At 40.4% G+C, this 27,709-nt stretch overlaps 1 protein-coding gene and 1 long non-coding RNA gene across 5 annotated transcripts in view; one reads left to right on the top strand and one right to left on the bottom strand.

Moving 5' to 3' along the window:
* PALLD (palladin, cytoskeletal associated protein) overlaps nt 1–6,957 on the bottom strand; it is a 375,164-nt gene extending 368,207 nt beyond the window's left edge. The window contains exon 1 of one of the 4 annotated variants that reach the window (XM_036425035.2): nt 5,992–6,957. In XM_036425035.2, coding sequence (XP_036280928.1) covers nt 5,992–6,923 — 932 coding nt within the window. In that variant the 5' untranslated portion in view covers nt 6,924–6,957. The remainder of the gene's footprint in view (nt 1–5,991) is intronic. The other 3 variants (XM_036425040.2, XM_036425034.2, XM_036425036.2) reach the window with 3 other exon arrangements.
* Nucleotides 1,151–27,709, top strand: LOC118711736. Its single transcript, XR_004985820.2, has 2 exons — nt 1,151–1,204; nt 27,573–27,709. It is a non-coding gene; the product is annotated as an uncharacterized LOC118711736 (long non-coding RNA).

Here is a 27,709-nt window from a genome sequence, read left to right as displayed (position 1 = left end):
AGACAGGAGCATGCCTGGCATGTTGGAGGACAGCCAGGACACTGTTGTGGCTAGAGTGGACTAATGTGGTGAGTAGTAGGAGATGAAGTCAGAGAGATGGGGCCTTATTGATGCTTCCGAGGAGTATAGATTCTACTCTGACTGAGATGAGAAGGCACTGGATATTTTTGCTCTGTGTTGCAATCACAGCTTCATCAAAAGAACCATGCCAGCCCAGCCGGTGTGGCTCAGTGGTTGAGCATTGACCTATGAATCAAGAGATCACGGTTCAATACCCAGTCAGGTTATAATCTCAATCCCCAGTAGGGGGCATGCAGGAGATAGCCAATCAATGATTCTCTCTCATCATTGATGTTTCTATCTCTCTCTCCCTCTCCCTACCTCTCTGAAATCAGTTAAAAAAAAAAAAAAGAAAGAAAGAAAGAAAGAATCATGCCAGGTGCTATGTAGACTGTGATGAGCAAGGATGGAAACAAGGAGACAGATTAGGAAAGAGTGCAAATATCCAAGAGAAACATGATTGTGGCTTGAACCAGAGCCTCACTAGTGGTAGTGATATGGCATGGTCACATTCTGAGTATTTTAGGGGTAGAGCCACTTAGATTTGCTGGATGGATTGGATAATGTGAGGAGAGATTAAAAGAGGAAATGAAGACAACACCAAGATTATTTTCTTGGACAGTTGGAAGCTAGGAGGAGGATTGCCATTTGTTGACATGGAGAAGATTTAGAAAGAGAAGGTTTTTGGAGAAGAGGAGAATCAGAAGTTCAGTCTTAGATATATTAAATTTGATATATCTGTTATATATTCAAGTACAGATATCAAGTAGGCTAATGGATACTACATGACAGTTTAGGATATATACATCTTTAATGTTACTGTGTATCACACAATTGAGATTATTTGTGCCTATTTAAATTTCACGTGCAGTAACAACACTTTCATTGGCAGTTTTTCATATTGGTAATTTAATAGAACTATCTGGTATCTCACTGACAATACTGTTGAACAGAACAAAACTCTTGGGTTAATCCACCTGAATCTTAATTTTACTACATACATATTCATAACTACTAGCTGGTGAGACTGTTGACCCACTTTCCCAAACCAAAGTGGACAACAAGCCCCGACCGGTGTGGTTCAGTGGATAGAGTGTCAGCCTATGGACTTAAAGGTCCCAGGTTCGATTCCGGTTAAGGGCATGTACCTTAGTTGTGGGCACATCCCCAGTAGGAGGTGTGCAAGAGGCAGCTGATGGATGTTTCTCTCTCATCGATGTTTCTAGCCCTCTTTCCCTCTCCCTTCCTCTCTGTAAAAAATCCATAAAACATAGGTACTTAAAAAAAAAAAAGTGGACAGCAAATGGGATATACCACCTGCCATTAGTAAGAAAAGTGAATTGGCAACCTGTATATATTTCTATTTTCTTTTGGGAAGATGGAAATTTCTACACAGAGCATTGCAGTTTTGATATGGCTAATCTTGCTCTGGCCTTTGATGATGATCAAAGTCTCGCTAATGTAAACTAATTAGAGACATTGGACATGCTGAGTTTTGATTATAAAATGAAATAATTTAATTGCTTTTATGTGTACATAAATTGAATCTTTCCTGGGCTAATAATGACAACCTAATAGGCATGTTATGATTAGCTATGAGTAATTATACTTAGAATATTAAACATGGTTGAACTATTGCTGAATCCCATTTTTACTGCAAAGAGTGGGTGTTTCAAAGAGATTTTTTTTTTCCTTTTAAGTATGTTCATATTTACCTTTCAATGTAATTTGAATATAAGGATGGTTTGGACTAGTATTCATGAATTAGAAATGATGTTTAGTTTGCAGTTAGTTATATGAGTGATTGAATTGTTTCCTAGTATTAACTTATTGGAGAGAAAGAAATTATAAATGGCTATGTTATTTAAATATAGAATATTGTGAAAATTATTAGGACACCATTTCTTTAAAGATATTCAGAATATGAATTCCAATCCTAACAGATTTTTTTAACATATTAATTTCACTTATTTCTATTTCTGAAACTTGTCAATAAGCCTTGCACAAGCAGCAAAACAGCAGGGACAGTAGCTAAATCTTCTAGGAATCACTACAGTACATGATCAGGAATCAGAAAACCTGAGTTATATTCCAGTCTCTAGGACTAATAATTATTTTCTGTTACTTGGCAAATAATTTATACCTCAGTTTCCTTTTACTTATATGCTTTAAAATATATGGTTGCCAGAATAAAATATTAAGTATAAACTGAAAACATAAGGCCTTATTTTTATAAATTACTATAGGTAATTTTATCTATTTATTTATTTATTTATTTATTTATTTTAATCTATCTTATTGATTTTTTTACAGAGCAGAAGGGAGAGGGATAGAGAATTAGAAACACTGATCAGCTGCCTCTTGCACATCCACTACTGGGGGTGTGCCTGCAACCAAGGTGCATGCCCTTGATTGGAATTGAACCTGGGACCTTTCAGTCTACAGGCCGATGCTCTATTCAATGAGCCAAACCGGTTTCGGCCCTATAAGTAATTTTAAATAAAATTTAAATGAATTTTCCCCCAACAAACTAAAGTTGAGAACAAGAAAGGTGAGTGATGTAGGGAAATTCTGACTTTTAAAAATTTAATGTAATAATTAAAATTGTCAACAAATAATTTACTTATAAGTTGAGTAGTGTCTAAATTGTATATAACTGAGTATTATCTAAATTGTAAATAACTTCAATTTATTACACATAAGCTTTTCTTCCATCAGCTTTCCTCTCTTTTGTTGAGTTTTAGTTGGAACTACGTAAGAACAGAGGAGGAAAATAGAATTTTTTCAGTCCTATTTATGATAACTGGTATCTTGTGCCAGTTATATTTCTGGGAAGGTGAAGAGATTGTACATAAAGTAGAAATGTCTTGAGTTTATTGGCCTGGCTTTGATCCTACTGCTCCCATCAATCTTTCCTTTAGCTGGGCTACTTCATCTGTATCTGAAAGTTTCATTGTGTCCAGGTTCCCAGACCAAATGCTTTCTATTTAGGCAAAATATAAGAGACTCCAGACCAGCAGCATAGTAGCCCAGCCTTGTCAGTCTAGCAATTTATTTCCCTATTCTGGACCCAGTCACTAAAATCCTGTCTCATTTAATTATGTCTAAGTCTATACTTCCTGCTCTGTCCTTTTGAATCAGTAAGTAGCCTTGCCCTTTTATCTAAATGCTTAAAGGGCAGAATTTTCTCCCTGTGCTCCAGTCCCCTCCCTGTATCTGGAACCTGATACCTGCTTTCATATTTTCCTGTGGTGCATTACTTTTAAGTAAGTCTGGATTTTACCAATGACAACTGCACCACACCTCACTCACCTCCCATACAGCTGCCAACTTCCCAGCACTGAATGTCTCTACACTTACCAGCCAGGGTCTATTGAGTCTCTGCTTTTGGAGGCCTTTCTCCATAAGTTCTGTCACCTGCCTCTCGGACCTCTGGAGGTGGCCTACTAATCAATAGGTCCACCTAACCTCTACTTCTGAGTCCCTGGACTAGTCAGTATGAGTCAGGTTCTGAAATGCCCCAGTGCAGCAACTCTTTCTTAAAGGTCTTCTTCCTTACACAAAATTTCTTTCAAAGGTGATTTTCTCTTTAGACTGCCATGTCTCATGTGTAAAAGGAGCTCAGTAAATGTTCTTAGGCATTTGGTGCACTTACACATCCATGGCAGAGAGGACCAGTATCTTTAGAACAGAAATTAAGAGAATCCAATGCTCATTTACTTTACCCCTCAAAAACCAACTAACCAACCATCCAACTGAACAAAGAAACAAACCATCCAAACTTCCCCAACACCCCAAAACTCAGAAGGGTATAAAAATGATCAGCAAACTATGATCATTTAAACAATGGAGCATTCTCATCAAAGACTTAATTACTCAAGAAGGGCACAACTTGCTATGACTAATAAGCATTGGTCTGGGCTTTGGTGGACAGAGAGTTGACCAGAGAAAACTAGTTAATAGTTATGTAACTACTAATTAAATTAATGCCTCCCTGTTTCCATAAAGAAAAAAAGAGGCAGGTGCATGAATTTGGTGGCCCCTCAAATTACCAAATGGTAACATGAACTTTGGTACAGTTGAGTTAATCCTTTGATGTTAAATGGGTTGATTTTTGTCATATTAGAAAGGGAGTTGCATACTTGCTTGCCAGGGTAATACATTTGGAAGGGCCCTATTTTGGAGGTAAATGTAAATGGAGTCATGTAGTTTGAAAATCTGTGGAATTGTTTAAGTGACATGTGACTATATTTCTAACGAAGAATGATTTGTTCCCAAGATTAGTGGGTTTTAAAATTTTTTAAATAGAATTCAAAAGAAATACTCAATTTTATCTCTGTCTTAGACAAAACTAAAAGGCATTTTAATGGAAAAGATAAGTATTAACAGAATTTAAGATGACATATTTAATTGAATGAACCCATTAAGAAGTTTATTACTGCCCCCTGCTGTCAGTTTCTAAAAGAAATATGGTAAAATTGCTGTAAAAATTAACTTAGGTGAATTATTATAGTTGAACAAATTGGTTGGGGGGAAAAATTCCCTGCCTCTAATTTCACCACTTTTTAGCCAGGTATGCTAATGCTTACACCATGTTTGTGAGCAATGATTCGTAAAAACAAATAAAAAAACCAACTCTAGCAAAGTATGTATTAGTGGATATAGGAAGAGGAATAAAGCTTGTATTATGTGAAATGCTATATTAATTAAAAACACCAGTGCACTTTAGACAATGATGTCCTTCATAATTTCTCCAAATTTCATGATTTTTAATTTACTTTTTAATATTTATGTAATTTCGTTAAAACATGTCTCATTAATAAAAGCAAAACTTTGAAAATAAGTGGCTTATTTTTTTACCAGTATACTTAATCCTAACTTGAGAAATGTTACTTTTATTTTGCATATGAAATTAAGAGATGAGAAATACTAACAAGAATAGGTGATGCAAATGTAGAGCCACTAGGTGCAAGGCCTTGTTTTACTCTCACATATTATTGTGTTTAGTCATCATAAAATAGAATGCGGTAGGTGCTATTAGGATTTCCATTTCACAGATGAAGAAACTGGGTCCCGGAGTATAACTTGCCTATTTGGTCCAAAGGTGGAGCCATGACTAGAAACCCTGCAGTCGGACTCCAGGGTCCCTCCTCTTAACCTTTTGCACAGAAGTTATAAACTCTGCATTGAAGGAGAAGAGATTTATAGAAATCACAATGGACATGGTGATGTGTGTATGGGTGCCAACTAATGGCACGCTTATGTAACTGTTACTCTTTTCTGGGCCCTGGGCTCTAGTGGGTGTAGCCTGGGCGTGAATCACAGACTACATGTAGCGCTCCCACTTTGGTTTAATTTTGCTAGGAAAGTTCTGCCCTCTCTGCTTGCACAGAAGGCGTGTAAGAATGATTATCTTAAGTGAAAATGTGCCAACTGAGCCCAGTCTTAGGCCAGATTATATCCTCAGTGGCATTCTTGGGGTCTGCCCCGCGTACACCTGTGCCTCTCATCTGTGTACCCCCAGACAACTTCTAGCTTTAGCCACGCCTTCAGCCATCCTCAGCGACTCCTCAAAATTAGGCACACACTTTTCACAGTATGCTGAATAACTCAGTTGCACATTTTATAAGTTTCCCTGGCTGTTACGGACTCCAGAGTCCAAAATAACTCCCCATACCTGTCCGGTCCTTGGCCTTCCCAGGTACTAGGTGGTTCATGACAACAAATACTACTAGGATATCCTACCCACCAGGGACACGGAGGTCCACAGGACTCGCAATGCTGGGATGCCTTCGCCAAGCAGGTCCTTGAAAAACACCTCAGGCCCCAGAGGGCTAACCAGCCAGGAGCCCTCTCCTCCTCCCACATTAAAGCAACAATCAAAACTCAGCACAGCTCCTTTTTGACAATGCAACATGAAAACATGCCTACCTGACTCGAGGCGGTGGATTTCCCGAGACCCGACACTCCAAATAAACTCGGCTTCCTTCTGCCACCTCCTGGCTCCGCAGCTTCTGGAGGAAGCGAGGGGCCGAGGAGGAGCAGTGGGGTGCGCTCTGGGGCTGGGGCTGGGGCTGGGGCTGAGGGATGCTGCTGCCCGGCCCATCCTTGCCCCTGTCTGCCAGGGGGTAGCAGTGCCCAGTGGCTTCGGGGACCTTGCCCTCCGCTTCCATTTCTTGCTGGTCCTGAGTGGGGCTCTGGCTGGCCGAGGCACTCCTCAGGGCTGATGGCTGGCTTTTGGGAGACAGGTACCCGCTGTCCGGGGACGAGGACTCCCCGTTGGGGCTCCTGTTTCTGGGCTTGGCTGCTTCTCGGAAGATGGATGTCAGCTCCTCGATGAAGTTAGCCGCCTTGTCACACAGCTGGCTCTGGGCGCCGGGCTCCCCGGGATAAGCCGGCTTGGGCTTTCCACCTAGGCTGGCACCGCTGGCACCGCTGGCACCGCCTGCCCCGCACTTTTCAGCCTTTCGGAGGCTCCGGATGTAGCTGGGTCTGGCAAGCAGGGGCGAGAGGGCAGGTTTCCTCTTGGAGCCCTGCGGGGAGAGCCCCTCCGGCTGCTCAAGCTTGGGATCCCGAGGCCTTTCCGAGGAGGTGGGCGCCCCCGATGACCCGGTCTCCTTGCGGGAAGGGTGCTGGCAGAGGCTCACCGGGGAGGTGCTGAAAATCTGCGAGATCTCCTTTTCCGAGTCAAGGTCTTCTGTGTCGGAGTTGGCGATGGCTCTCCGGGCCAGGTCCAGGCTCTTGTTGATCTCTTCCTGGCTGAGAAAAGCAGAGAGCCCAGGGAAGAAGTCAGCATTCTTGCTCTCTTCCTGCATGTCTGATAGGGAGTCATAGAAGGAGTCATGGGAGGACGTCTCTGACATGTTTGGATAGTCTTCATACACCCTGTCTGCTTTCCGCAAGGAAGGCCAGAGCCGCTGGGGATCGTTGACTTTTCTGTTCGGGAAGACAACATGCACAGAGTGGCTGTGAGCAGCAATGTTCTGTGTGCGTTATCCAAAGACTGCTAACTCACAAATTGGGAGAAACGTTAAGGTCAACAAGTATGGGGTGTCCCCAAAAGTGTATACCCACACTTTGAATAATTATAAAGGCCGAGTTTGTTAAGATCTATTTCCTTTTCAAGACTGAGCTCTCAGCTGTTAAAGTGGGCATACATTTCTTTGGGGGACACCCTGTGTACAGTTGACCCTTTAACAATAAGGAGCTGAACTGCGTGGTTTTTGTTTGTTTTTTGTTTGTTTGTTTGTTTGTTTGTTTTTCTACTTAAATACAGCCTGCCCTAGCTATTCTCAGTTCGGCATTTGCCGATTGAACAAACCTGTGGTGGAAAACAGCTTTTTTCTCATTCTCAGCTGTAGATGATTCCCACCTGCAGCCTGGAAAAGGCTGTTTTCTCTCCATGGCTGGTTGAGTCCTCTGCTGCAAAGGTCCAACTGGAGTTACGTATGTTTTGGGGGAAGTCAAACGTTACATATGAATTTTCAGCTCTAAAAGAGGAGAGGTATTGGCTTCCATAACCCCCTTGTTGGTCAAGAGTCAACTGTACTGTTTGGAAATAATCTGCTCTATTAACTAAGAAACATTAAGTGTACTTGTATTTACCATCTTAATTTAATATTTGCCCTGTGAGTGAATATTAAGTATGTTACTGACCAGCACTGAATAACTCAAGAAGATGGTATTTGGAGTAGGCGCTGTAAGTGACTATGAGTACAGGAGGGCATTCTCAGAGCCCCCTCCCTTCTCTCCTCTATAGACCTTATGAAAGCTCTAATTATGTTGATGTCATGATATTACTAACTTGCTGATAGTTTAATAAATTTGATCCTGTTTTTAAAATAACCACAACATACATTTTGATTCCAATATTCACTTATTTTAAGCTCTCAATGAAATATTTGATACCTTATTATATCATCCTTTTCTTTGTTCAGCCATGTGCTTTCATATTCACTAATTCAACAGTTAATTTAACACATAGTTAATAATCACTTATAAAGTTTCAGGCACTAGAAGTGTAGTCATGCTCTATCTGGGATTGGAAAACTGTAAGGGCCAGATAGTAGATACTTTTGACTGTGCACTGTACAGTCTCTATTGTTACGACTTAAATTTGACAGTGGAACATCAAACCGGCCATAGGAATACATAAGTAAATAAGCATGGCTGTGTGCCAATAAAACTTTATTTATTATTACTGACATTTGAATTTTATGTTTTACATGTCAAACACATTATTTTTCTTTTGAATTTTATTTTTTACAACAGTTTAAAAATGTAAAATATTCTTAGTTTGCAGGCCATGAAAATACAGATGGTAGGATGGCTTTGGCACCACAGCTGAAGTTTGCTGACCCTTGATCCAGATTGTTAACACAATAAGAGGTAAAAGTCATGTGGTATGGTAAAGATGGGGGACTGGAGAATACATTAAACAAATGATATATAAATAACCTAGAATTTGGTTAGCATGTCAAAGGCAAGGGAAAAGAGCTTGGTTGCTATGCGAGCTTTATCTAACCTTCAAAGACATGTGAGAGAACCATGTGCCCTGAATAGGACATTTATATGAGAATGTTACCAGCATTAAATACATATTTTGACACCTGCCAAATAATTGGCATCAATTTAACTTGTACTGCATTTTGGACTAAATATTGTGAGGCAATGATTCTCTCATTACTCTAAGTATACTGCTCTTTTTCTACACATTGTTCATAGAATGACAGAGGGAAGACCTAGAAAACTTGCCCTGGCTGGTGTGGCTCAGTTGTTTGGGCATCATCCCAGGCACTAAGTAGTTGCTAGTTCGATTCCAGGTCAGGGCCCATGCCTGGATTGTGGGGTTGATCCACTGTAGAGGGCATGCCCGGAGGCATCCCATTGATGTTGCATCGATGTTGCTCTCTTCTCCCTTCCTCTCTCTAAAAATCAATCAACTAGTCATAAAAATAAAAAAAATCTAGAAAACTTCCTAAGTAATTTTGCCTCACAATTGAGTCTGGAAGTCAATAAAAGGAGGCTTGCTGAGTGTGGTGAAGCGCAACTTTGTTAGTTGGGTGGGAGTGAACTTGGTGAGACATTCGTTCTTGGGGAGGTCAGTATGCCTTGTGAGGTTAGAATGGAGCTGCTTGTTTAGAAGCAATTTCCCATCTAGGGATTCTGCCTTGAGTGATGAGATTTTCTTTTATTAAGTGTCATGTTATTTTCTCTCATATGACCCAAGAGAGCTAGCTTGCATTTTTTTGGCCCCTGAAAGTCTCTAATCTCAAAAAACGTAATGTAGGAGGTCCCAGAAATGCACCTCAAGAACCTGCTGCCACACAGGATGATTCACAGAATCTACTACTTCAACTGAAGGTTGTAAACAGAGATCCTGAAGCTCATTAGGAACCCACCATATCTTCTTTAGTCGAATGTTACACTTGTGTCTTAGATGTCCACTTAGAAAGATTACTCACTTGGCTGAGCCTGTGAGATTTTGAGATTCTCTACATTCTAGTCCCACTCTACCCACTGAAGCGTATATCCCACTATTGCCCAAGTAAATCTTACAAATCCGTTTGAGTGGCCTCATCATTGCCCCCCTCTTTATCAGCCCAAACATTACCCTGATGCCTTTGTTCAGTCTGTGTTCCCGATGGAACCACTCTGATTCCTCAGTAACTCGTGAAATATAGCCCATATATGAATAGCTATGCCCAATGTATTTTGAATATTTGAATAGATCTTATTTTAATTCACTTTTTGTACTGAACTCAGTGCGGTTAGAGATTGAGGAACATTTTATTACTGAATCCAAAAAGTTCACAACTTGGGGTGCTCTGTTAAAAATCAAGACGTGGTTGTCACAAGGTAGTTTAACTTTCTTGTAGCAAGTAAAGGAGACAGGGGACCCATAGCCACACCTCTGCCTCGCAGAAGGAGGCTTAGCCATTGCTGGTATACACTGCTTGGTCAATTACATGTTGATTTCTTCTTTTTGAAGTTGGCTACACTTATCAGGTTGTTTCTGCCAAGCTTATCCTGTTTATAGCTGGTCTGCAAAATACCATGTTACCTTTTTTTCATTTAGCAAAAATAGCCTTTAGTTAGAATGGTCCAAACCTTGAAACCCTTGTCCTATCTAACAATTTTGTGTCAACCGCATCTGGAGCTAAGCTGAAAGTCCAGGTAAATACTGGAAACAAAACCTTTGATTCTAAGTGATTAACTTTTACAACAGACTCTGGAATAGATATTCCCCACAGAAGAGAATTCCCCATTCAAGATCTGTTTATGGAGTGTCTAAGGACATGCCATGCAGTGTGCTAGACACTCAGATGAAATTTGGAAAAGACAAGGTTTCTGCCCTCATTGAACTTAATAGTCTATAAAGGATACAAATAAGTAACAAGCATGCATGTTTTAGTGTGTCAAGTGCCATGTTAGCATTTAGAAGGGACAACGGGGCACAGAGCACACCCCTGGCAGAGCACAATCGCATTTTTATCGTCCTGTTCCACCATGGACAGGCATCACAAGCGCCAGGAGAGCTGACACCTTCTGTCTGAGGTCTCCAAAGGCAACTTTTTTTCTTCCGAGGCTTTTTCTTCTCAACCGCCACATCGCTGTTGCTGGCCTTTGCCGAGAGTAGAAGACAGCTTCCCTGGCCGCAGCTCTGCAACCCTCAGCTCCTCCAGAAGGGCTAAGATGGTATTAAAAGTGGAGCCGTTTTCCCTTTGTGCTTCTGTGCAATATGGTGCAGTAATCTCTCCATGGCAAGCGGCTTAGCTAGAAGGCGGGGCTTCATTTCCTTCCCCTTCTGGAGGCGCAGACTTGTCCACATCTCGGCGCTGCAGCTACTGGACGCCTGGGCACAAAGGATCCTGGGAAGCAGGCGATGAACTGGTGGCTCAGCCGCAGAGTCCTGTGCACCTCGACGCCCTCTTGCATGGCCTGTCTGGGGAGACCTTGACTTTGCATTCCAGCATCTGCAGCTTTGAGGTCCCCTTGGCTTGCGCCAGGGTGTGGACCACGTCCTGGAGCTTTTTCTCTTCCTCAGCGGGAATGCCATCCCAAGTGCAGTCCGAACCAGTGTGTAAGTAGTAAACCCAGGGGAGGTGGTTTTGGTTTTGAGTCCAGCGGGAGGCACAAAAGACCATGTCGACACAGGATGTCCCAAAAATGTATACAAACTTTGAATGATTAAAAGTCCTTGTTATTAACACACAGTTCATTTTCAAAATTTGAAAGCATTTATAGAAATGAATATATTTTTTTTTTGTCAAGGCACTGCTGATAAAGCGAAGCAATGGAATCGCAAACATCAAGAATAATGTTACTAAAAAAAATAGAATAATGTTATTCATTATTTGTGCTCCCTCAATTCGTTGCCGGTTGCCAATTTTATACCATAAACTTTATCTTTTATGTGTCCCCATAAAAAGTCTGGTGGCACTTTAGGATAAATTTTCTTTGTTCAAAGCTTAGTCTGGCTTTACCAATTATTTCAAATTAGTTAAACCTGAAGAGGATTGAAAATTAAGTGGGTTATCAGATGTTAAATGTGTATACATTTTTGTCACTCCAGGCACAGCACCCAGGTGACCCTGTGTCCTTGGGGATGACCTTGGCAATCGTTCTGGTTTTCCCACTGAGAACCTAGTGCGACGTGTGTTGATGTCCACCATGCCTCACAGGACACTGTCACGTGGCGGGCCTTCTTGTCTATGAACCTTCAATTTTATTTGATTTCAGCTGGTGCGGGCTCCTTAATGAGGCACGTGTTTGTGATGTTTCTTGCTGTTCCATATAAAGTTCTTAAAGAAACAGACCTCCCCATATATATACTTGTGGAAGTTGCTGAGGGTGCCTTTGTCCTCAAAAAAGTATCTTTCTCTGAGAGGCATCTGCTTCAACAAAGGCGATCTAGAATAAACAACAGCCACAGGACTAGATTAGAGCCAGGTGCCTCCTCCTGTGACTGAGGCGCCTTTGTTTTCAATGTTGGCTGAATTTGATAACTGACCATTTGGGTTGCTTGTTTGTTATTGTTTTCTTCTGACACTTTAAATTCTTGTCCTTATGTTTTAAAGTCACCAATGAAGAGTGAGCGCTCTAAACCCTAGGCACCCACCCACAAAGCACCCTCCCCCCAACCCCCAGCCCTCTATTTAAGAACCAGTTTTGTGCCCCTGTAAGTCAAAAACTCTTTTTTCTTCTTTTAAGTTTCTTAATAGTTATCACAGAAGGGTGTCTTGCAATCATAATAAGAACCACAGGGGTCCTAGCCAGTTTGGTTCAGTGGATAGAGCCTTGGCCCACAGACTGAAGGGTCTTGGGTTTCATTCCCTGTCAAGGGTATGTTCTTGGGTTGCAGACTTAATCCCCTGGTCAGAGTGCATGCAGGAGGCAATCAATAGATGTGTCTTTTTTACATTGATGTTGCTCTCTGTCTCTTCCCCTCCCTTCAACTCTCTCTAAAATTCAATGGAAAAATATCCTCAGGATTAAATATACATATATATATATATATATATATATATATATATATATATATGTGTGTGTGTGTGTGTGTGTGTGTGTGTGTGTGTGTGTGTCTTGAGACCTCCATTCTCCTCCCAAAACACACACACGCAAAAATAAACACCCCACAGGTGTTCTGTGGGCCAAGTGTAATGTACTTGGAGAAGACCTGTCTGTGGGAAGCTTATGGGGCCCAGGTGAGTGCCTCAAGCATTTCTAGCCAATTGCTACTGATTGACTGAGATCCTAGGAAAAACAGAGATGCCTTAAGCTACAATGCTAGGCCATAGAACATTTTTAGCTCCATTATAGTCCTATGGGACCACTACAGGGTCTGTCATGGACCAAAATGTCCTTATCCAGGGCCTGAATGTACAGTCTTGCTTGACTGAGATCCTAGGAAAAACAGAGATGCCTTAAGCTACAATGCTAGGCCATAGAACATTTTTAGCTCCATTATAGTCCTATGGGACCACTACAGGGTCTGTCATGGACCAAAATGTCCTTATCCAGGGCCTGAATGTACAGTCTTGCATCCCTGAGAAAGTATGGCAGACTCAGGTGACGCAGAGAGGTTCGGTTAAACAGAAATCCACCTGGAGATGAGGAAAATAGCCAGAGATAAGGTTAAAACGCAGGAGTGGTTCAGAGAAGTCCGGAAGCCATAGGAAGAGCTTGAATTTTATCTTGTGCACAGTTAGGAGACAAAAGAAGACTGTGAAAAACATCCCAGAGTTGCAATTAAGAAATAATATTGATTACAGCCTGGGTCAGGGCAGAGTCAGGGGAAGAGGAGGCAAGGTGAAAGAAAGAAGGGGTCTGTAGTAGTTAGGGGTTGCGTGTGTTTCTCATTGTTTTATTTTTGGTTGCCCACCATCTGCACCTTCTTGTTAGCTTTGGATAATTCCTCATATTATGAGCCTCAGTGAAAAACTGAGTTTATGTATCGGAATGGGATGTAAAATCTCCAAATATTTGCTTCTCCAGCACTTTGCAACGTGGGTGTAAGTCTTGCCACATGGCCCGGACGTGGCAATTAACTGCATCCATCTCTTGGACTTGGAAGCAGGGTACCTGGTGAAACCTTTCTGACAGCTGGACACACACAGTGACAGCAGAGGCAGCACCATGGAGTGTTCAGGGCAGCAGTGGCAGCTGTGCAGGGGGGTATCAGGGGTTGGAGATGGAAGATGTGGTGTGAACTCTGTAGCTTTGGCAGCAGGGATAGCCACAGGAGCCCAGTCACAGTTCTGTGGTCTTGCCTCTTGCATAGATTCCTAGCTTCATTCTGTGAGTTGCCACAACTCCTATTAATAATTTCTTTGCACTCAAGTTGACCAAAGAATATTTCTGTTGCTTGCTATTAAGAAACACAATTGATAGTAGATTAAAAAAAAAAGATGATGGAAGTGTGAACAGGTGACACTTGAGGCAGAAAAGCGTGGACTCAACCCCAATTCATAGATAATAGAAAGGACAGAAGTTGACAACTGATTGAATGAATCAATCTTACTCAGTGGGGTGGACGGTGCCATTAACTCACTTAATACAAGTTGGGGAGCAAGTTTAAAAAAGAAAAAGAAAAAGAAGCTTAATTTTGACTTGCACTTTTCACATCTGGGGGAACTCAGGGACTCTGGTGCTGATACTGGAAGGTAATTTGAGATAGTGGTCCAGAGCTGGACTGGGAATTATTAACCCACTAGAGGCCCTGTACATGACAACAGTGTACTGGAGGGGGGGGGAGGGGTTGTCCCTAGCCCAGCCTGCTTCCTCTCACAGTCCAGGACCCCTCTGGGGAAGTCCCACTGCTCCTTCTGGTAGGGCAGGTCTGGGCTAGATAGGCTGGACACACCCTAGAGTCAACCTCCTGTGGTCCCTCCCCGGCTGGCCACACATGGGGTAGCTCTGTGGCTCAAAGAGCATCTGCAGAGTGAGTGGGGTCCCTCTGGCAGGTGGGGTCCCTCGGCCTGGCCTGCAGGGATCAGGCCTAAGCCAGCAGTCCAACATCCTCTGGGAGTCCTTAGCCCTGCTGTGGAGGTGGGAGCAGCTTCCTCCACCCCTGCTGAGCTTGCCAGCCTTGAGCCCAGCTTCTGGTTGAGTGGTGCTCCCCCTGTGGGAGGGCACTGATCACCAGGGGGCAGCTCCTGCATGGAGCATCTGACCCCTGGTGGTCAGTGTGCATCATAGGGACTAGCTGTTTCACTGTTCAGTCAATTTGCAAACTAGGGTTTTATTATGTAGGATAGGATATGTGGCACCATAAGCCAAGGGAGTGAATAAAGCCATTAGGAGAGAAAAGGGAAGAATCCACCAGGGAGTTGGGGGGAAACCAAGAGAATGAGGTATCATGGAAACATCCCATGAAAGAGGGTGGGCACTTTTGGTGTAGCAACTGGGAAACTTAGCACAATTGGCAATAGCAGGCTCAGTGTATGTGACAGAGATATAAACCAGATGCCAGATATGTTAAGAAATTATGGAAGGAAAGGAACTATAGATTGCAGGTGTGGTTGACTCTTTGGAGAAATTCATAGGAAAGAGAAGAGATAGTGCAGCTGGGTAAAAGTCTGAAATTTAGTGAGGTTATTTATTAGGATGGGGCCCAGGGACTTGTTTCAAGGTGAATGGGATTATTCAGTAGAGAGGGAGAAGCAGAAGATGTATGTAAGAAAGTGGGGGTGATCTATAGAGCAGGTCTCCCAGGATGTGAGATGAAATGGGTTATTACAGTACAAACTAGTGACCCAGTACATGGATTCATGCACATTGAAAGGAAATTAATTAGAAGGTGGCCAGTGGGGTGGGACTGGGCTAGATGGGCTGGACACGCCCTAGAACCAACCTCCCATGGCCCCTCCCCAGCCGGCCGCACCTGGGGTAGTGCCATCACTCAAAGGGCATCTGTGGAGTGAGTGTGGTCCCTCTGGCATATGGGGTCCTTTGGCCTGGCCTGCGGTGATTGGGTCAAAACTGGCTCTCCAACATCCCCTAAGGGGTCCCAGAATGCGATAGGGCACTCTGCAAAATTTCTGTCATACAGGGTGTGGAACATAACACAAGTGTACTGTACACCAGATTTGGGGCCAACAGTGCCCCAGCAACAGGAGGAATCATGTGGCCCTGTGAGGAATTGGGTTTTCTCCTCTCTGGTTACGGGGTGCATCACCCAAGAACAGTTTGGCAGCTCCTGCATTCAGTTTCTGCCCCCTGGTGGTCAGTGTGCATCATAGCACTGTTCGGATGGACACAGCATATTATATATATATATATATATATATATATATATATATATATATATATAATGGCTTCAGGTTGAAAGGGGATAGCTCTTCCATTGTCAAAGAAGAGAAATAATAAAGCATGTGGTGTGTGTGTGTGTGTGTGTGTGCGCGCGAGAGAGAGACAGAGAGAGAGAGAGAGAGAGAGAGAGAGAGAGAGAGAAAGATGATGATCATGACAATGATAATGGCTAACAATGAACAGCTCATCATGAGGCAGGCATTTTGTCAAGAGCCACTACATAGGAGAGAGAGAGAGAGAGAGAGAGAGAGAGAGAGAGAGAGAGAGAGAGATTTGTAATATAAAGAAAGGGAGCTCCTATCTTGAGGCTTCTCTGCATTTGGAAATTTATAGGAACAGGAGACAATTTGAAATAGTTGTAGAGAGGGAGAAATTTCCTTAAGGATGTATAGGTGAGGATTCAGTTGAAATTAGATGTAATGTATTTGCAGTGTCATTAATCTGTGTGATCAGGCACTTCTCTCCACCAGAGCTCAGCAGTCCAGCTGCAGATGTGAAAGTAGATGACTGAGGTGTTGGCACACAGGTAAGATAGAAGGGAAATGGGCAAGGCTGTTGGAAATATTGCAAGGCAGGGATGGGTTCTAAAATCTATGCTGCATTGGAATTCATAGGTAGGAGTTTGAATATAAAGAGATTAAGGCACTAAAGACATAGTGAAAACAACAAAAGGTGTAATGAAAATGATTGATCTGGAAGGATGTATTAAGACAGTGAAATGTCTGAATGGATCATTTTAAAGGCAGAGCCTTTTGACTTGTGACTGAATTGAGAGTGTGTCTGTCCTTGACTCTTCATGTGGAACAATGTCAGAGTTGAGTAGTTGCTTTAGAAACTGTATGATCGGACAAAATCTAAAATATGTGTACAGACTTTTACAGAAAAAGTTTGCCAACCCCTGCTATAGAACATCAGCTTCTTAATGAATTCATATAACATAACATACATAAGGACTAAAAATGATGATCATGACAATGATAATGGCTAACAATGAACAGCTCATCATGAGGCAGGCATTTTGTCAAGAGCCACTACATAGGTTGTTTCATTTCAAATTCTCACCACATGCACCAGTTTAAAAAGAAGGAGACGGAGGCAGAGAATGGAAAAGAGCCATGATTCACCTCCAGACAGTGACTCCACAGCTCATTCCCTTCACCACACAGTTACTACCACTGAATTACAGTTTTAACCACCAAGCCCTCTAAGCAATATATCAGACTAATCAAGTTGTGGGTCAGAAACCAGAGTTCTGCTATTAATTATATTTCATGTGAAGTGAATATAATCTGGTACGTTTTAAAAGTTCATGCAAAACATCACACGAGGAAGCTTAGCAAACTTCTGAATGATGAAACAATTTCCAGTGCTTCTTTCAAATAGGGAGTGTTTGCCGGAGGCAGATTCAATCACCTGCTTATTAACTTACATTTTGGGTTTAAAGAGGCGCCATCTGATGGGATCCAGTTGTCAGGATTAGGTGTAGCTTAAAAATGACTTGCACAGTGAAAAAAAAAAATAGCTCTACGGCATATATGGTTCTGGTTTAATTTACAACCCCGCGATGGCTGCTAGAACATGCATGTCATCTGGGGAAAATGCTCATTCAACGCCGATGGACAAGGGAGGTTTCCAGGTGGCCCAGACTCACTGGAAAATTGTGCGTCAGAGATTTCGTGTCAGTCAAACTCTCTCCCCCCAAATAAAAAAGGTCATTATCAAAAGAAATACAGCTGCAAACATCATCATTATTTCCCCGAGATTTCATGTTTTATTTCAAACAGTCTTTTGGGCAATTCTAGGCTGGTGTGTTAGATGCATAAGCGAAACACATTAAAAAGAACTAATTATGCAGTATTTAATGAGTAAAGAGGAAAGGCGGTAAATGCCAAAGACATTAAAGTGTTCCATTTTAGCAAGTGGAATTGTAAGATTTTGAAATTTTGAGGAGGAATATTTTCCTACATCTTTAACACTTTTCTACCCCTTCCTTTTACCCTCTTCTCCTAAGGCAGTGGTCGGCAAACTCATTAGTCAGCTGAGCCGTATATCAACAGTACGACTATTGAAATTTTTTTTTGAGAGACAAACTTTTTAAACTTAACTTTTTCTAATGCCACTTTTTCAAAACAGATTTGCCAGGCCATGGTATTTTGTGAAAGAGCCACACTCAAGGGGCCAAAGAGCCGCATGTGGTCCTTTGCCAACCAAGGACCTAAGGAATTTAAATCTCCTGGAAACTCATTTCTTAGTTTTCTTCTCCTTCAGGTCTTCACTGACTTCATCATTAATAATTTAGCCCAATGATCACTTCCCCTAAAACGCTCATAATGAACTATTTTCTAATTTCTTAAAATTTGTGTAGTTCTAGCTTCTTCACTAGGGGAGAAATGGCTCTTTGGCTCTGCTCATTTTAGAGTCATTCTTTCTCTCTGCCACTTGCCTTTTCTGGAATGATAAGTGGTTAGATAAGAATGAACTCTGTTGAACCCCTGTTTTATCATTTACGAGGTGCAAGGGAAGTGTCAAGGAGAGCAGAGATGAGCCAGGCATAGTGTGTCTCCTTCAATGATGTTATTATCCAGCAGGAGAGATTAGAGAGATTAGACAAGGGTAAAAATGACTTAAACACAAGGAGGAACATGATAATTGCTATTAAAATAGTTTAAACAGATAACTGTAGATCTCAGATGGTAGGAATGATCAAATTTACAAGTTCGGTCATGTCATTCCTTTAATATTACCCCCTCCCCCACCACCAAGGGTACCCCTGGGCTGATGGGAGAAGGTCTATAGCAGCATATGCAGGTCATCTGCATGCCTCTGGGCGATCGGCTCTGGTGTAAGCTCTCCAGCCTCACGCTCCATTGTCCTTTTGGCCCATATTGCAGTCATGCCTCACTGGTCTACTTGTCGGTCAACCCTTGAACATGCCATGTTCTTTCATGTCTGCATGCTTGTACACACTGTTTCTTTTGTCCTTCCCTTCTGCTTCTGTGTTTCAAACCCCAGTTTATCCTTGAAAACTTGACTTAATTTCACTTCTTTTGGGTGCTTTCTACGATTCCAAAGCCAGTATTAATTCTCTCCTTCTTCTGAACATGGCACGGTATTTATTATAAGAGTCACTTGACTGGATTATCAATGCGGGTTTGAGAGCCCTTTTCCTGTTAGACTGTGAACACCTTGAAAGCAGGAGCTGCAGCTGACAGTCTCTGTATGGCTAGTGCTTAGCAAAGGGTTTGAATCGTGGCCGATGATGGAGAAAGACAAAACTGGCATTTGATATTTGATATAAAGAGTTATGCCTGCTTTAGGTTTTTGGATGGTAATACGGAGGCAGTTGAGGTGTCTTCATAGTGTTAGGAAGGCAAATTATTGCAGGTGAATTTTGACATTTATGTATAACGCCAAGTTCAATTTTTTTTAAATTAAAGTACAGTTGACACACAATATTCTAATCATTTCAGGTGTATAAAATAGTGATTTCACATTTCTATCCCTTACAGTGTGATCACCACACGTCTGGAAACCATCTGTTGCTGTATAAAGTTATGATATTATTGATTAGCCCAATGATCACTTCCCCTAAAACGCTCATAATCAGCAACTATTTTCACCTGCAAGCATGCGGTGAAGCAAAGGTTTGGGGTGGGGTGGGGGCAGCAAGTACTGTGGGGCAGTTCAGATTCCCCTCCACCTTGAACTTCCACAGGCAGCTTATCAGCATCTTTGCTTATCCCAAGCAAATATTCAAATGTAAAATTTCATGGTCACCTGTTTTGTTTAAATGTTGTGCAGATTTTATTAATTCTTAAGGAAATTTATGCCACTTAATTTATAGACTACTTATAATTGTATATAATCTGAATTTTGTTGGACATGTTCTAGTATGGAATATAGAACATGTAAGTTTACAATGAATATGTTATATTCAGTCTGTATATCACACATTGTGACATAAAAATTTTATCAAACATTGTCTTGGCATTGTTATCCTGGTAGTTGGAAAAACATTTATTTTTGAGTTCCTGAATATGTAATATGTCATATAAAGTTCACATACATATTTAAATACACAAATAATAGAAAAGATAGAGAGGCAGATTTAGAAATGATGAATAGCATTTGCTTTTAGAGTTGCTGACTTTTGAGGATGATTATAAAATCCAGATCTATGATGTCCAGGATAATCTTCTCTTTTGCCAGTAAAAATATACCGTGGGTCATGCCTTTTGTGATATCTATGAGGCAGGGCACTGCAGGCTGTTGAAATATACAATATTTCCCTGACTTGGGAGGAACGTGGGGAAGACAAGGCACATGCACACGAAATAGTCTTGTAGAAAAAACTCAATTATAACAATAAATGCTAGCCTCCCTGAGGACTAACTATGCAACAACTGCTAAGTTATGAATTGCCTGGTTTTCCATAGTAAATTATTAGATTCTCATAACAATTGATGGGGTAGACATTATTTTCATTTTATTATTCCTATTACCCAAACTATAGCATAAAAATGTTCTGTGATCTGGACAAAGTTGAACCGGCAGGGAATGGTAGAATTAGGGTTGAAACCTATATTTAACCACGAAGTTGTTTTTTTAAAACCATTGGAAATATGAAAGTTATTTATTTAAGAAGTTAGATAACGGGGGAGGTTTTGCCATCTGTTTTTGAACTACATTGAAGAAATGTTGAAAATTTGAAAGAAAAAGTTACTGAAAGGCTGACAGATACCAAGTATAACACAATATCCCCATACCCCATGGACCAGGCACTTAAGAGAGATCATATAGGACCATTTCAATAGGCATTTAAAAATGTATATATGGTTAGGAAAAAATAATGAAAAAGGATGGAAAAACATGCACCAATCAATTAATGCTTACTACTTCTGTGATAGGGCTTAAGCAGGGGCAGGGTTCATGAGTGAGACATTTAGGAGAAACTTTTGTTGCTTATTTCCCATTCTTTTTTAGAGAAAAAAGCTAAAATTATGAATGATTTTAAATTTAGTCTTTTTATTTGTTTACTTTCATGTTCAAACAACTACTAAAGTAATAGTAAAAACTGTTGGTACAATGATTCAGTGCTAAGACTATTTAAAAATAACCCCCAAACTACTAAAACCAAAGTTGAAAAGTTTTAAAACTTTTTTCCTCTTGTTTTAGAATCACAGGCAGTCTCTACACTAAATTTCTTCCTTCTGTTGGAATAAACCTTCTAGACCCAAGTTGGAGCTACCCTGGCCCATGAACTTAGAGATAATTCTCATGTCCGTGTTAGTGCTCTGCTTGACCATCCAGTCAGCCAATCCCCGAACGAACAGCAAGCCAAGTTACTGGCCTTTATACTGCCTCCTTGTTCCTTCTCACCCCAAATGAGGTGGCCCAAGCCAATCAGATATTTCCCAATTTTCTTCTTCTCGTCCGTTGTTTCTTATCCTATAAAAGCTTCCTGACTTTTGCCCTATTTGACAGTTCTCTGAAAAGATACTGCTTCATGAAATGTTAAATAGCTTGTTTGTATCACCTAAATTGTCTTTATTCCTTCCCTCCTTTCTCCCTTCCTCTTTCCTTTCTTCCTTCATCTTTTATTTATGATTTTTTTTTTCACTAAGGGCCCCATAGAGCAAAAGTCAAACATAAAACATTTCTAAAATCGTATTTGATGCAGAAATGCACATTTTTATCATTTATTTCTTATTAATGCATGTGGATTTCTTTTTTCATTAATCTTTAAGTAAAAGTGTTATTACAGGAAGATATATCATATTTATTCTACTGTCTTCAATACCCTTCAAACAGTATATTTTATCTCAGTTTCAGGAGCATAATATAATAGCTCATTTAATGCCCCATAGCAGCCATATAGAGTAACGTACTGAGAGAGAGTATTTGGAATTGTTCCTGGTAGCCTCTTCATGTTATCATCTTTGTCCACCACATTGAATCAGTTTCAAATATCTAGATTTTTACTTCTAAATCATCCATTTCCACTGCCATTGTCTTCATTCAGGGCTTAATTCCTGCCACCTAAATGCAAAACCTATTTACTAAATTTTTTTCTTTATCCTCTAATATCATTTAACAGTTACAAATTATAATCAGAGTTGTTTTCCTCAATCTTTGTATTCTTTGCTGGAATTTAACAGGACACAACCGTGAACTTTAGATGACCTAAATTCCTGACTGCAACTTCGTTATCTTGATACCCTTTGATATCCTCCACACACACATTATTAATGACGTGGAGGCTCTTGTCTTGGAAGTATAATAGATTTCAGTCGGTATATCTTTAAGAACGTGCCAGATTTATTTTGAAACCTGACTAATGTTTCCTGTCTACATTTTTAAAAAACGAGATAAAGATATCTAAGTGATTGTAATTGTCCAGTGTAATCTAGATACTTACTCTGTTGCTTTAGTACCTTTTCAACCCTCAGTTTTAGCAAGAAACAAGAGACACTCAAACAGAGAATTGACGATAGAATCGCCAGGATATAGATCTTAATCCATATCGGACACTAGAACACAAGAGGACTAATTTGTTTTCTAGGAATATGTAACCATGTATTTACGGAGCAATGGTTAGCTTGGTAAATCTCTTAGGTATTGTCTACTGTTAGCAATAATCTGTAAAAAATTATTTTAAAAATCTGAATAATAGCGGTGAACATTTACGTTTTTTTCTTCGAGGAGGAAATGTTGAAAGTATATTTATCAGGCAATAAGTATTTCTGCACATACGTGATTAAATAGATTTTGAATAATATTCTATAGTCAGGCACAAGACTACATTATTCGTACTAAAAGGAAATTAGTGTTTTTAGCAAATCTGAAAAAGTGGTATGAACCTGAAATCATTTTGTATTAACCTCATGCATTGGGTTCAAGACAATTTCATGTGTAATTTAAAACAACAAGATATAAATTAGACTGTGATGTTTACATTTTACTGGACTATAGTTTCCTTTAGTAAGCTTTATCTTTCCAGAAAAAATATATAAACTTTATGCATAGACATAATTTAAAATGTCTGCTATTACTGTCAACTGATTTAAAAAAACAACAACTTGAAAGTGTAATTAACAACTTAAAATGTTGCTAAAAGCTAAAGTGTATCATTTAAGCCATCAGTATTTAGCTTAAGTATGGGTGAGGTTCAAATGAACTACATTCTTATATTCTGTAAACAAAACACATACACAATCTTGACAAATGTTAATTCCATAACTACATTTAATCCTCTTGATATTAGTGTCAGCAATTTCGCATGCTTCAGGTTCTAATAGAGAATGCAATAATTTGACAACATAGGTAGAAATAAAGCATGCAGATTAATCTTTTATATTCTGTTTTTGAAAAGATGACAAAAATCCCATTACTTTCCCTCTCCAAATGAAAGAAAAATCAAGATAGCTTCTAAGTAGTATTACACCTTCAGGCAAACTGCTATTATGCTTTTAGCTTTTTTTTTTTTAATTAACAAATGTTGTCCTACTAGTTATATATTAGGGTACATCTTACAGACCTGTTCAATCCTTGGTTACTTTGATGACTCCGAAAAAGGTGATGTAGTTCAGATGAGCATTTCCTCTTTTCTGGGGGAGCAGAGGTTGGCCTTGCCTCTTCATGACAGACTGCTTGGTCCGTGGTCACTTTGAGGCAACTGTGGCCTCGGAATCGCATCTGTCCTCTTACTCCACTCAACTATATTTGGTAACTGAACTCATGTTTCCTCAGACTGCCACCATCAGGAATTCCAACAGTGAGCTAGGAAGGCAGCCCCAGGTCTGAGGGATGGGTTCTTAGAAGTTGAAGGTGTTTAGCATAGAATTTTTTTTTTTTATGGATCTAATAAACACAGGATTTACACTTATTCTTCTACACCCTGACTTTGTATCTGAAATTCATCACCTTTCTTTTTAACATATTCTTAATCAATTAGAAGTACAGCGAGCGGTTCTCTGGAGAAAGTGTGACACTCATAAGGAATGGTCTTCTTACTACAGTCCTCAGCTCAGTGCATTAACTTTGAGTCGTATGTAGATTCTCCTAAAATAGTAAATCCAGCAGCTATTAACTAATTTAGCCACTTGTCAAATTGAGTGAAGAGTCTACTGTTTTTTTACTTCAAGTTATTAAAGAAAAGTTATTATATGACTATGATGTGTATTAAAGACATAGTTCATAATAGGATTACACAGACAAACACAGGGAATGAAATTTACACACATGGCAGCATTGAGTTCTTAGCCCAATGCCTATCCCATCATGAGCATCCAACAAATGTTTGTTGAAGAAATAAATGAATGGTGAATGAGTATTTTTCAGGACCAGTACGGACCCTCTTACATTTGTGAAAAATTGTTTGCAACCTCTTTATTATTCTGTAGAATCTCATAACATACTCTTACATTTTGAACTTCCAAGTAACAAGTAGCTGTGACAAGAACGGGCCAGGTAGCAGAGCCAAATCTAAAGGGCAGAAAATAACCACACAAAAACCTCCCTGGTGAGTTCATTTGGAAACGAAGTGCTGCATCTTCCTTCGTCAATACCAGTAGAATTGACCCAGAGTCTAATCTAAAGAGCACAGAAGATGAAAAAGATGAGGCACTGGGAGAAATTTCTGGGATCTGGATCAGGCAAGGGAGCAAGGGCTTCAACTGTTATCTAGTGCTGGTTTTCTAAAAAAAAAATGGTAATGATAGGAATATGGAAATAGAGTAACATCTGCTACATCTTGATATTGATGTGAATGTCTGTTACATTGATATCTGTACTTATTATGTTTAAAAATGTCATAATAAAAACTTAAGCAAAACATACATTTCATCCTGAGTCAAAATGAACAAGGAAGAGAAAACATACCCAGGAAGATACATATTCTAGAAATTAGTAACTCACCTTTTCTTGTTTTTGTCTAGTCATTCACAAATGAATGTAAATACGTTTCTCTTTCTTTTCCCAGGAAGTATAGCCCAGTTTTATTGTGTTTAATGCTCCTTTGTTACAGTAGGAGAAAATGGACACCTTCTATAGAAATGAAAAATTGAAAGCAGCATGTGCTATTGATTTGTATGTATGATTGAAATCATATTATTGGATTATCTGCTGGAGGTGGGGGCTGGTGCTTCTACAGGATGATGCTGGTCCAGCTTGGGACAGCATAGGATTATTGGAACCAGGAAGGACAGAGGAGTGGTGGGTTTGGTAACTGGCCGTGACACTGAGCAGGGTCTGGGCATAGAGGCCTGCTGCTGAGCATTAAGCATCGTGGCCTTGGGAGCTGCAGTGAAAGAGGTGGACACCTCTCCTTTTCAGCAGGCCATGGGATAAGAACCGGAAACCTCACCATGAAGCTTAGGGTGCTTATGCTGGCCGACCATAAGGAGGCCTCTTCCACATTTCTCTCGAATGCCCATTTCCTAAATCTTGCAATGATATCAGGAAAGTGATAAAGTTGTAAGAAGGAGGGGAAAAAAAGATGGCTTGTGGTCCTCAGAAAGACCTTAAAGCTAGATATAATTTTATTCAAAAAGATAAAGAAACGTGACTTTTCTGCTATATTGTGAGTAGTGCAGCAAGCCATGCTTGTTTAAAAAACATTGTAAGACTCTGGAAAACAAAAGTTCTTTTCCTTATAAAAGTTTCTTGGCCAAGGCTCTTAAGTTATTATAACAAGTTTTCGATTGATATTAAAGATGTGATTAACGTTTTATTATAGTTTGTTATGTGCTTTCATACCTACCCCTAGTAACCATTTTTGTGCATCCAGGATTAAGAAGAAAGATCAGCGACTCCTTCACTGGGTCTCAGTTCATTTTCCAAATGATTATTTCTTCTTAGGAAAATTTCTACTCCTTTGACATGCTTACCTCTCAGCTGCCCATCCTCCATTCACTCTTTTCAATTACTTTGGATCTAGCTGGGTTCTTGATTCTCTTCTCTCTAAGTACTTCCAGTATCCTGGGTGATATCAGAATCTATTTGTCTGTTTACTCCACACACTGGTATATTGGTTCTTGGAGCTGCTTACTTGTAGTGATCTTCATCTTCATTCTTCTTACAGATGACATAAATAGGCCTGCTTCGCCTCTCAACTCAGGTGTCAGTTACCTGTTGTTTTATAACAAATTATTTTAAAAGTTAGTGTCTTACGTACTATTTTACATGGTATCTGTGTGTCAGGAATCCAGTGGGGTCTTAGCTGGGTGATTCTGGATCAGGCTATCATGAGATTGCAGTCAAGATGTTGCCCGCAGCTTCTTTCATCTGAAAGCATGACTGGGGCTGGAGGATCGACTCTCAAAGCGGCTCACTCATATGCTTGAAAATGTAGTGCTGCTGTTGGCCGGAGCCTCAAGGACTTCTTCATATCTCTGTTTAAGTCTCCTCACATCATGGCAGCTGGATTTTTCCAGAGTGAGTGAGTGATTCCGAAAGGAAGAAGGCACAGGCCACAATATCTTTTATGACCCAGCCTTGAAGGTCACATTCCATTTTTCTGAAATATTCCTTGCTTACTTAGGTCAGCACTATTCAACCTGGGAGGGGATTCCACAGGGACATGAGTACTAGTTGGCAAGATCATTGGTGGTGATGTTGGAGGCTATTTACCAAACGTTTATTCCATTAGCCACTTAGACATGCTCCTATAGCCGTGCTCCACTTTCAAAATTTCAAACTCAAACATCTCATTACCCTGTGACCACAATGATTTTTCTTTTTCATTGAGACTTCCCAGCTATAGATCACTCCATTTTCATATTATCTATTATTCTGCCTTATAGTGTATTTTATTAAAGACAGTGTGTATATTTTGGTGCCCTGGCTTACAAACTTCCTTTTAGATTATGAGGATTCTGGTTGTTCAGAAAAATAATAGTTACAAGTCACCAATGCTTCTTTGATCAAGGCGGTGTAAAAAGAAGTGTGCAGACTTGCTCATTTGTCCTTTTTATTTTTTTTTAATTGATTTTTTTACAGAGAGGAAGGAAGAGGGAGAGAGAGCTAGAGACATCGATGAGAGAGAAACATTGATTAGCAGCCTCCTGCACATCTCCTACTGGGGATGTGCCCGCAACCAAGGTACATGCCCTTGACCGGAATCGAACCCGGGACCTTTCAGTCTGCAGGCCAATGCTCTATCCACTTGAGCCAAGCCGGCTTTGGCTCATTTGTCTTTTTTAAAAATCTTTTCTCCCTCTGGTGACCCAGGAAGCTCTGAAAATACTCTGAATCTCAAGGAGCTGAACCCCCTATCTGAACATTTTTGCTTTTCTCTCTATTCCTGGCATGGTCAACCAGCAAACTGGGATCATGGGGCAAGTAAATAAAACAATAACTGAAAAATATGATCAAGAAAAACATAGATACATAACCCATAGACACAGACAACAATGTGGTGATAGCCAGAGGGGAAGGGGGTGAGGAAGAGGTAGAGGTAAAAAAAGTGGGAGAAGGGTATAGACAGAGACATTGCTTGGGGTGAGGATGCATGATGTACTGTGCAGATTATATTTTATTAAGTTCTACACTTGAAACCTGTATAGTTTTGCCAACCAATGTCACCCCAATAAATTCAATTAAAAAAATAAAAGAAGAAAAAAGGCCTGGTTAGCATGGCTCAGTGGTTGAGCTTTGACCTATGAACCAGCAGGTCATAGTTCAGTTCCCAGCCAGGGCAGAGGCCTAGGTTGTGGTCTCGATCCCCCATATGGGTGTGAAGGAGGCAGCCAATCAATGATTCTCTTTCATCATTGATGTTTCTATCTCTCCCTCCCTCTTCCTACCTCTCTGAAATCAATAAACATATATTTTAAAA

Source organism: Pipistrellus kuhlii, unplaced genomic scaffold (genome assembly GCF_014108245.1).
Source record: "Pipistrellus kuhlii isolate mPipKuh1 unplaced genomic scaffold, mPipKuh1.p scaffold_m20_p_8, whole genome shotgun sequence".
NCBI lineage: Eukaryota > Metazoa > Chordata > Mammalia > Chiroptera > Vespertilionidae > Pipistrellus > Pipistrellus kuhlii.
The sequence above is the reverse complement of the archived record's forward strand: the minus strand, read 5'-3'. Positions and strand labels throughout refer to the sequence as shown.